The sequence below is a fragment of the Dictyostelium purpureum genome, assembly GCF_000190715.1.
Source record: "Dictyostelium purpureum unplaced genomic scaffold DICPUscaffold_534, whole genome shotgun sequence".
Classification (NCBI taxonomy): Eukaryota; Evosea; class Eumycetozoa; order Dictyosteliales; family Dictyosteliaceae; genus Dictyostelium; species Dictyostelium purpureum.
Genome location: NW_003519868.1, coordinates 515 through 11,323, shown reverse-complemented (window position 1 = coordinate 11,323; position 10,809 = coordinate 515). Strand labels below are relative to the sequence as shown.

At 25.8% G+C, this 10,809-nt stretch overlaps 5 protein-coding genes across 5 annotated transcripts in view; 3 read left to right on the top strand and 2 right to left on the bottom strand.

Moving 5' to 3' along the window:
• Positions 1-139, top strand: part of DICPUDRAFT_159277 (uncharacterized protein) — a gene marked incomplete at both ends in the record, with an annotated part of 2,386 nt that extends 2,247 nt beyond the window's left edge. Inside the window, one exon of the mRNA XM_003294252.1 lies at positions 52-139. Within this exon, the coding sequence (XP_003294300.1) occupies positions 52-139 (88 nt within the window). The remainder of the gene's footprint in view (positions 1-51) is intronic.
• A 182-nt stretch (positions 140-321) lies between these two features.
• Positions 322-1,998, bottom strand: DICPUDRAFT_159276 (uncharacterized protein; the record flags this gene model as incomplete). The annotated part of the gene is made up of 1 exon (XM_003294248.1): positions 322-1,998. The coding sequence occupies one exon, from the start codon at positions 1,996-1,998 to the stop codon at positions 322-324; it is 1,677 nt and encodes a 558-aa protein (XP_003294296.1).
• Positions 1,999-2,630: 632 nt separating this feature from the next.
• DICPUDRAFT_43212 (uncharacterized protein) lies at positions 2,631-6,309 on the top strand (the record flags this gene model as incomplete). Its single annotated transcript, XM_003294251.1, has 4 exons — positions 2,631-2,700; positions 2,800-3,059; positions 3,134-3,468; positions 3,582-6,309. The coding sequence occupies 4 exons, from the start codon at positions 2,631-2,633 to the stop codon at positions 6,307-6,309; spliced, it is 3,393 nt and encodes a 1,130-aa protein (XP_003294299.1).
• Positions 6,310-6,694: 385 nt separating this feature from the next.
• DICPUDRAFT_43221 (uncharacterized protein) lies at positions 6,695-6,898 on the top strand (the record flags this gene model as incomplete). Its single annotated transcript, XM_003294250.1, has 1 exon — positions 6,695-6,898. A coding segment is annotated over one exon (204 nt), but the record flags the coding sequence as incomplete, so codon positions are not given.
• Positions 6,899-7,232: 334 nt separating this feature from the next.
• DICPUDRAFT_58958 (uncharacterized protein) lies at positions 7,233-10,478 on the bottom strand. The gene has a single exon (XM_003294247.1). It carries the CDS (start codon positions 10,233-10,235, stop codon positions 7,251-7,253), a length of 2,985 nt encoding a protein of 994 aa, XP_003294295.1. The 5' UTR covers positions 10,236-10,478; the 3' UTR covers positions 7,233-7,250.
• Between the last annotated feature and the right edge of the window lie 331 nt (positions 10,479-10,809).

The window sequence follows — 10,809 nt, the reverse complement described above, 5'->3', positions numbered from 1 at the left end:
AATGAAAAAGCTTTATTTGAAACCTTCAGGCATATCAAATTCAGAAATTAGCCAAGGTAATAATAATGAAAAACCATTTTTGAAAACACCGGACATATCAAATTCAGAACCTCACAAAGTTAATAATAGTGAAAAGTAATAACCATCACCATTATAATAATTAATAATAATAATAATAATAATAATAATAATAATAATATAAATAATATAAACAATAATAATATAATTAATAATATATTAGACAATAATACTATGGAAACAAAAATAAACAATTAAAAAATAAATAGGTAATTGAAAATTTTAATAAAGAAAGATTTTATTTTATTTGTTAATTTTTCCATTTTTAAAACTAAAATAAGTTATACGACCTGTGGTTGTTTTTTTAAAAACCTTAAAATATTTAATATGTGGATTCTCCTTTATTAAACTTTCACAATGTCTTCTAAAATAGGTTCCATCTGTAAATGAATCTATAATAGTATCTAATATAAACTCCTCTATTGATTTGTTATTATGAGTCCTAATGATATCATTGAAAATCACAGTGATTCTAAAACCCTCAAGTTGAATTCTCTTTAAGTTTGGTATACTTGAAATTAAAAGTGAAAAGCGTTTTGAAAATTGTTCCAATATCTTTTTGTTTGGATCTGGAAGAGTAAAGAAACTAATTTGTGGACACATTTGAGCTAATGTAATTTTCCTAAGCTTTGTTTTATTTGTTTTTAACTGTTCATGGACTAATTCGAATAGTTTTTGGAATTCTTCTTTTGAGGTTTCGACTTCATTTTCTTCTGTATCTCTACGAAGAAGATGGCACGTGCATGGTGGTTTTGGAATTTGGTATGGGTCAAATTCTCTGTCATTTGTTAATAACCACTGTAGTTGGCTTTGGCAAACCTTAATTGATAATTCAAAAAGATTTGGAGTAGCATTTAATAAATAATAAAGTTCTTTAAACGTTATGGTATGGTAAACTACAATTGATTGAATATTTTCGAAATAGTTAATTCCATTTTTAACTAAAACCAATGATTGTTGTTGTTGTTGTTGTTGTTGCTTTTCATTTTCTATTGCTATAGTTAAATTACTTTGATTATTGTTATTGTTATTGTTATTGTTATTGTTATTGTTATTGTTATTAAAAATTTTGTCATTTTCTATAAAACCAGATATTTCTAAATATGGAATTGATACTCTAGAGTAAAAAAAAATTTGCTTTAAATTTGGATGAAAATATTTTATTGCATTACTGATTATATGTTTGTTTGTAGGTTGGAAAAAACCTACAATCAGTGAACTGATTTTTTTAATTTTCTTAAATGTTTCAACATTTGTGTTGTTGTTTATAAGTAGTTCCAATAATTGAATATTATTGATACCAAACTCAAAAAATTCATCGCGAAGAAAAAAGTTTAAATTTATATTTCTTATTATAATTCTTTTCAAATTCTTTATTTCTTTGAGCTTTTCCCTTGCGCTGTCGTTTGAGTATTTGACATCAGCTCTATTATTAATTCTCTTATAAAATGGAAGTGACACTGAATTGTGGTCATAATGTAGTTTTATAGTTTCAATATTTTCCATTTTAATGATTGAGTATTTGCTTTGGTTATTAAATGGAGTAATTTCTTTTTGTAATGAAAAACTTTCATCTTTTTTTATTTCTTTTTTGTTAACCTCTTGGAAAATCGATGAGATGAAATTGCTGTCATAATTAAAATCTACAGATACTTTTAAATGATTTGATAGTGTGGAAAACCATTGCTTTGATACCAATGCCACCGATAGAGTAAATTGGTTGTTTTTTTTTTCTTCCTCTCTGTAATCTTTATCTCCAATTGCCACTATTAGTTTATTACTATAATTTATATGATCACTTATTATTTTAACTATTTGTTTTTGTAAATAAATAGGTATTGTGGGTGATGATTTATTATTTATATTAGTTTGTGTACTATCATCTTTATTGTTTGATATTTCATTAATCAGCGAGTTCATTCTATTTTAAATTTTGCAATCATTGATGTGGTAGTAAAATAATTTTAAATTATAAAAAAAAAAAAATTATAAAAAAAAAAATGTATTAAGTTTTTAATTAAACTTAGGAAAAAAAAAAAAAAAAGAAATAAATATGAAATAAATAAAAAAAAAAAAAAAAAAAGAATTAGGGTTTGTATTTATAAATAATTTACTTAAAAATAAATAAAAAAAAAATATTTTTCAAATTTATAACTTAAATCTATTTATATATGGGTAAATTATTTATTATTTGTTTCTAAATATAAATCTTATTTTTTTTAATCATTATTACTATGACAAATACTGGTTTATTTAATTTGTTTATTTTTTTATTTTTGAAAATTTAAAAAAAATAAAAAAAAATAAAATTTTTTTTTTTTTTTAATTTTCTTTTGAAAAATCGTTATATAAAAAAAAGTCTCAATAATATCTTTTTTTTTTTTTTTTTTTTTATGTATTTTTAATATTTCATTTTCTATTTCATTTGTTTTTTTATTTGTTTTAGTTTTGGTCAGTGTTTTTCATAAATAATCGAAAAAAACAAAACAAAACAAATACAAATTACATTAAAATTCAATAAATAGAAAATCAAATACAAAAAACAAAAAAAAATGGCAACATCGTATAGCAATACAAATAATGAAGAATATCAATTTGATGCATTTGAAGATGGTTCATCAAGTAAATTTCACACAAACAAATAATAACAATAATATTATGCATAAAATCTTTATAATAAAATAAAATTTTACATTTACTAATATTGTTTTATTTTTATAGAGTTAGTAGGTGAACAACAGTTAACAAAACTTAATCAATTTGCAGTCGATTATGCACAACAAATTTGGAGAATTGAAGAAGCATTAGATGATACACTCAATGAAGTTTGGGATATTAATATTGATCCATTATCAATTTATAATAAACCATATGAACAACAAGACTTAATCGAATTGGTTAAAACCGATCATAAAATATTTAATAAAGTAATGTTGGTATTTTCATCATTATGCAACCAAGCAAGAATTTTAAAAGAAACTGTAAGTAATATAATTTATTATCAAATATAATAATAAATAATAATATTAATACTAATAATTAAATTTAATTTTAGGCTGAATCTAAATTTTATCAACCATTAACAGTTTTTGGTGAAATTACAGGTGAATCATCAGAAGGTGATGTTCAAATTGAAGTTGGAAAACTTTTACCATTTATGATTGATTTATCAGCATTTGTTAATAGATGTTATTCATTAATTCGTAACATAATTAGTCAGTTTGCATCAATTTATCAAAATCAAAAAAATATTCATACACAATTTTTCAAAAATGTCCATTTACAAACAGTTTATTATTCAATGATTGATGTATTTAGTGTATTGGTTACTTTGGATAGTATTATTACACAAAATACAGCTTTAAATTCATCATGGGGCAGATATTTAAGGTAAGAATACACAGCATTAAGTTCATCATGATGAACTACACCAATCATAATAAAATCTCAATATATTTATAACTAACCATTTATTATTATTATTATTATTATTTTTATCATAGAATGGTTAAATCAGTTAGACAAGAACCAGGTAAATATTCAGTTCAAGAGGATGAAAAATTATGGCAATTAGAAAAATTATTATTATCATTAAAAGGTCAATTATTAGAAGGATTTATTTTTCAAACATGTATTACACAAGAATTTGATTTTCCAGGTGTTATTGAAGTTAAAAGCAATAAGGTTTTGAAACAAGAGTTTTGCTATAATGTTAAATTATTATTTGGGTTATTAAGCGCTAAAATTATGGATAGTTCAGAATTAAATCTACGTGAACGTTTCCCAGGTTTCCTTGGTTTATATGTCTTTTATATTTCACTCTTTAAAGATATCACCGACAAGAGTTTCTTTAAATTGGTTTGGGAAATTACAAAACGTGTTCCAATGGTCTCTATTTATGCCAATGTATTTTGGTTCTCTGGTGACTTTATCCAAACTTTACTTCCAGGTATGATAAAGATTGTTGGTAATCCTAATATTATGGAACTTAGAAAGGAATATTTAAAGACTGTTGATAAAGAATTTGCACCACGTGTTAAATCTTATTACCTTCAAGTTAGCCGTTGGATGGTTCGTATGGAAAGTAGTATAGCTCGTACTAGTCATTGGGATGCATCTCTTTCAAAAGTAAATCAAATTATTCAAGGTGTTGTTTTATCTTATCATATTAGTCATCTATTAAAAACTATGATTGGTCTCCACATGAATTTAACAGCTCCATTGAAACCATCCGATGTTAGAAAGTTATTCCAATGTGCTGAAATGTTAAAATCAATTCAAAATACTTTTCATCGTCGTAGTGCTATGATTTCTGCCCATATCAGTATGATGGTACAACAATTAACCGATATTATAAATGAAAAACTTAATGTAGTTCGTGCCAAATACTCTGGTCGTACAAATTACTCTGAAATCGAGCTTGATGTAATCGTTGCCCTTTCATTAGTCTCAGATTTATTATGTGGTGTTGCTACTCCAGAACGTATCACTGTAATTAGATTATGTTTAAATGTTATTTATCAATCAAATGCCCTCAAAGAACAAGAAATTGAAGAACTTCGTCTCCACATTAAGCGTTTAGAGTTTATTTCAGATCTTGGTTCAATTATAAAAAGTAGTTGCGATTGCTCCATTCTCTTTTGGTCAAGAGATCTCTTCCCAACTTATCTTCAATTCCTTTATCAAAATCCATCACAAGCTAAATCACTTCAATATACATTAACTGGTTTAAAAGATGTCGTTAATATCCTCGAAAAAGCAATTCATGTAGATAGCCCATACACTCAATTAATCGAAATCTATCGTAACGAAATGGAAGACATGATCGATAGGCAAATTATTCAACCATTAGGTAAAGATGTAGAAACTGATTTGCGTCTTCACATTCATGCATTCTTAAATATCGAAGAAAAAGATCCATTCAAAACTGGTATTAAAGAATTTGGAAAATTCCTTGAGCTTAAACCTTTACGTTTCTTTGATCGTACCATTGATATCAAGAGTAGAGTCGGCCATTATTTAGATAGTACTTTTTATAATCTCAACACTGTTGCCCTTTTCGATTGGAAGACTTATTCAGAAATGAGAAATATGGCATTCTATAAATATGGTTTAGAGTTATTAGAAGTTCATTTACCAGGTGCAACTTTAGAACAAGGTTTAGATGTTTTAGAAATTATGAGAAATATTCATATTTTCGTTAGTCGTTACAATTACAATTTAAATAATCAAATCTTTGTTCAACGTTCATCAAATAGTAAAACTTTAAATACCATCAATATTACTCACATTTCAAATTCAATTCGTACCCATGGTTCTGGTATTATGAACACAACTATTAACTTTGCCTATCGTTTCTTGGTACAAAAATTCAGCATCTTCTCAGAGTTTTTATTCGATGATCAAATTAAATCAAAGCTTTACAAGAATATTAAATACTATAGAGAAAATAAGGAAAAATTAAATAATATGTATCCATACGAATTAGTCACCGAACTCGAAAGAGATATTAGACAATTAGGTATTTCTGAAGCAGGTTTAAGCTTTTTAGATCATTTTAGATTATTAATCACCCATATTGGTAATGCTATGGGTTATATTAGATTGGTTAGATCTGGTGGTCTTCATTATTGTAGTAATGCAATTAAATTTGTTCCAGATCTCAAAAACATACCCAAATTCGAAGATTTGGTATCCAAAGATCGTTTATCCAGTGACACTTTAGATGCCTCAAAGAATTTAGACTCCATCCTTCAAAATCTTTCAAATAATCTCTCAGAAGGTACCGAATACTTTAAGATGTTGGTACAAGTTTTTGCCACTGAATTCCGTAATGTCAATAATCAACATCTTAAAAACTTTTATATTATCGTTCCAGCTTTAGCTTCAAATTATATCGATCATATGATTAATTCTAAAGATAAACTTTTCAAAAAATCAAAATCAATTGGTGCAGAAACCCTTCAATTTACTGACGATGGTTTTGCTATAGGTTTGGCTTATATTCTCAAATTATTAGATCAAAATAAAGACTTTGACTCGCTTCATTGGTTTGATCGTATCGATAAGAAATCTGAAGATGACAGAAAGAGAATGTTATCAGAAGCTTATGCCAAGGGTATTAAAGAAGATCAAAATCATTTAGCAATTAAGAAGATTGATAATTACAGACAAGAATATGAACTCTTTAAATACAGTTTCAGTGGAAGTCGTATTTTCTTTAAAGATTAAAATAATAATACATATAATTTAAATAAAAGTTTTTTTAAATATAAACATTTTATTTTTTTATTTATTTTTTTATTTAAAGCATTGAACTATCAATATTTAAAAATTAATCAAAACTATTTTTAAAATTTTCTATAATTGTAACTATTTTATTATAATAATTTTTTTTTTTTTTTTATTTATTTTTTTTTAATTATTTTTTTTTATTTTTTTTATTATTTTTTTTTTTAAATTCATCATTTTTTATTTTTTTTTTTTAAATTATAAAATTAAACTTATAAAATAATTACCTTAAATATTAAATTAAAAAAATGGTATGAAAAGATAATAATCATAATAATATTGTTTTGGAATACGATATTAATTTTATTTAAAACATTTATAGAACGATATAGAAGAAACTTTTAAAAAAATTCAATCACATAAAGGTGTCATTGGCGTTTTAATTATAAATAAACAAGGATCAGTTATTAAATCAACCTTTGACCAAGATGTTAGTTTAAATTATTCAAAAGAAATTTTAGATATTTTCCCAAAAGCAAACAATCTTTTAAAAGTAAATGATAATAATGTAAGTGTAAAATTAATATAATATAATTATAATTATTGTACTAATGTTTTTAAATTATACCTTTAGGATGAACTTTCATTTTTTAGAGTTAGATCAAAAAATAATGATATAATGATAACACCAGATAGAGATTTCTTTTTGGTTGTTGTAAATAAAATTAATTAATATAATAAAATCTAGTTGAATAAAAAAATGTATAAATTTTAGAAAAGAAAGAAAATTTCATAGTTGTTTTTTATTAAATATTTTTATTAAAAATATTTAATTTAGATTAAATATACAACAGTTTAAAATAAATTATATCCATAGTTTTTTTTTTTTTTTTTTTTTTTTTTGTTTTGTTTTGTTTTGTTTTATTATATATTAAAATATTTTATACAGAGGATTCTAAAGTGTTTTTTCTTTTTGTGGTTTGATTAATTTGCTCTAATTCTATTTCTACTTCATTATTATTTATATTATTATTATTATTATATTCCTTATTTTCCATTACATTATTATTTTCCATATCAATGCTTGTATCTGAATATTCATCGCCTTCTAATTCTTCTTGTTGTTCCATCATTTCTTGTTGCATTTTATCTTTTTCTTTTTGAGTGATCATTGTGGTTCTTAATTTATTATTTCTTACAAATAAAACTAATACGCATCCTAAACCAGCAAATGGAGCAGCAGAAAGGAAAACAGTTGAAAGGGCTTCTTGATAGGAGCTTATAATTTGGGATTTTGCTGGTTCACTATATTCTTTAATCCATTCGATATTGAAATTATGTGGTGCTCTTCCATTCAATATAAATGCATCTTTTTCCACAAGAACACTTAAATTTTGTGAAAATTGTTGATTAAGAATTGCACTAAATACAGCAACACTAACTACACCTCCAATTGATCTAAAGAAACTAACGGTTGCAGTTGAGATTGAGATATAAACTACATTGACACTATTTTGAACTATCAATACTAAAATTTGCATTGTAAGACCAATTCCAACACCAATAAAGCATTGATAACCAATATATTCTTTTTGAGTAGAGTTGTGATCCCATAATGAAAGTAAATAGATACCTATCATCATAAAAGCCATGCCAACAATTGGATAAGATTTATAATGACCGAATTTTGTAATTAAAAGTCCCGAGATAGCACCAAATAATACTATACCTAACATAGTTGGTAATAATTGAAGACCTGATGCTGTGGCTGTGGCACCTTTGACATATTGGAAATATAGGGGGATATAATAAATAACACCAAACATTACAAAACCAAGAAGGAATGAGCCAATACTACAGAGAACATAGTTACGAGTCTTGAAGAGATCTAATGGAATAATTGGATGTGTATTGAACCAATATTTTTCATTAATCCAAAATATTAATACAAATATACCTGTACCAGCTAAAAGACAAATAATAATTGGTGAGTCCCATGGATAATCGATTCCACCCCAACTTAAACCCAAAAGGAAGCAAATTGTGGCAGCTACTAAACATAATGAACCAACAACATCAATTTTCTTAACACCTTCACTAAATGGAATTACTTTTTGAGGAATTCTTAAAGCAAAAAATACAACAATAAATGCAACTGCGCCCAATGGTAAATTAATCCAGAATGCCCATCTCCATGTAATATTATCAGTAAAAGTACCACCCATTAAAGGACCAACGACAGAAGAAACTGCATATACAGCACCCAATAAACCTTGATACTTTCCTCTATCACGAAGTGGTACAATTTCAGCCATAACAATCATTACTGCAGACATTAAACCACCACCGCCTACACCTTGAATAGCACGGGCTAAAATTAACATATTCATTGATGTAGCTACTGCACACAATAAAGAACCAATTAAAAATATAACCAAAGATGAAAGTAAGAGAATTTTTTTACCAAATATATCACTAAATTTACCAAATAAAGGAGATACTGAAGTTGATGTTAAAAGGTAAATGGTTACAACCCAAGGTAATTGTTCGGCACCGTGTAAATCTGCAACAATAGCAGGTAAAGCTGTTGCAACAATGGTTAAATCTAGAGATGAAAGGAATAAACTTGTCATTAAACCTGAAAAAATAATTAAAATTTGTTTTGGTGTAAGAGGTTTTGGATCCATTCCTGGTTGATGAGGTACTGTTACATTTTCATCATAGTTATTTTCTTCGGAGCCTTCTGAACCTTCTATATCTATATATTCCATATTTTGTTCTTTTTGTTTATTTTCCATTTCATTAAATGCTTCACCAACAGTTGCTTTATTCATCGCTTCGGTTACTGAAAAGGCTCTATCTCTTGGCTCTACATATTCACCTACAGTTGCATTGTTGATTGCATCAGTTATTGAAAATGCTCTATCACGAGCTCCTTCATTTGGATATTCAAATTTATTTATATCTCCAATTGGGACTTGTAAATCAGTATCATTGAGTTCTTTTTTATTTTCTTTTTCATCTTCTGATGATATATCATGATTTGATGAAGTTGTATTTGATGATTCATCGTTTGATTGAACATTTTCTTTTGTATATTCTTTATTTGGCGCATCTTCTAATAGTTTGGTCATTCTTTTGAGATTATTCGAACCCTCAAATGTTGTTGATGTCGATGATGATGGAGTAACATCTTGTGATTGCTCTTGTTGTTGATCACCACTAATATTAACTGTAACGCTTTTTTGTTGCATTTCTTTATTATCTAAACTATATTCCTCTTCTTTTTCATTTATTGTTTGATTATATAATGTACCATTTGATGGGGGAGAACAGGATGATGGTACTTCTGATAAAGGTTGTGATATTTGTTGTGATCTAATTGTATTTGATGATGGTGCAGCAGAAGAATCAATAGCATTGTTTGAAGATGCTAATGGTATTCTATTTGTTGGAATTTCTAATCTTGTTCTTAAATTATTGTTATTTGTACCACTGGAACTACCAGCTCCATCTTCTTTGTTTATAGAACCTTGTTCTTGGATTGGCGATAAATCACTATGACTTGCATTTATATTATTATTGTTATTATTTACATCACTGGCATTGGATTTATTATCAGAAAATGGTTTAAATCTATTGTTATCTATAATTGAAGATCTTGATAATGGTGAGTTTTGGCTTTTATGGGTTGGAGATCTATTTGCATTATAGGTTGGTGAGTTTTCAATTGATGAGTTTGATTGGCTTAGGCTATTGTTTGAACCATTAAATGATGGATATTTTTTAACAATTAATTCTAATGATCTTTTATTTGGGTCATCATTAGGGTTTTTTAATAGTGATTGAATTAAACTTATAATTTGTGGTGCTGGTCTTTGAGATAGTCTATTATTGCTTTCACTTAATTGATCATCAAGGTTCATTTGATTTGCACTTATAACGGAATTATTACTTCCGTTACGATTATGATGTCTATTTGAACTATTATCTGAAAAACCACTATTATTATTTACTGAAGGAGTTGGTCTATTATCATAGTTTTCATTTAATAAATTATTTTCAACTTGTTGCTGATTATTTGGAGGAGGTGTATTAGGTCTTTGATTATTATTTAGCCCATTGAAATGTTGAACTGGGTGAGTACTAATACTATTTCTATTGGTTATATCTCTCATATATTTTTAACTGATCGAAAAGCACATGAAACCAATGCCTTTTATAAATATTGAAAAAAAAGTAAAATACAATATATTTTACCATAAATAAGTTGTTTTTGGGATTTTGGTGTTGGGTTTAGTTTTAAGATTATTATAATTGGTTTTTTTTTTTTTTTTTTTTTTTTTTTTCTTTAATTAATATTGAGAAAATTATTTTTAAATTATTTATATTGTTATTGTTATTATTTAATAATGTTACAAAAAATATTTGTTCTAAATTGTATAAAAATAAATTAGTATACTAATCCTTATAATTTTTAATTATAAAATAAAATACTAT

Excerpts from the sequence above, each read along its gene's own strand:
- DICPUDRAFT_58958 (XM_003294247.1), bottom strand. The coding sequence starts at position 10,235 with ATGAACCTTGATGATCAATTAAGTGAAAGCAATAATAGACTATCTCAA.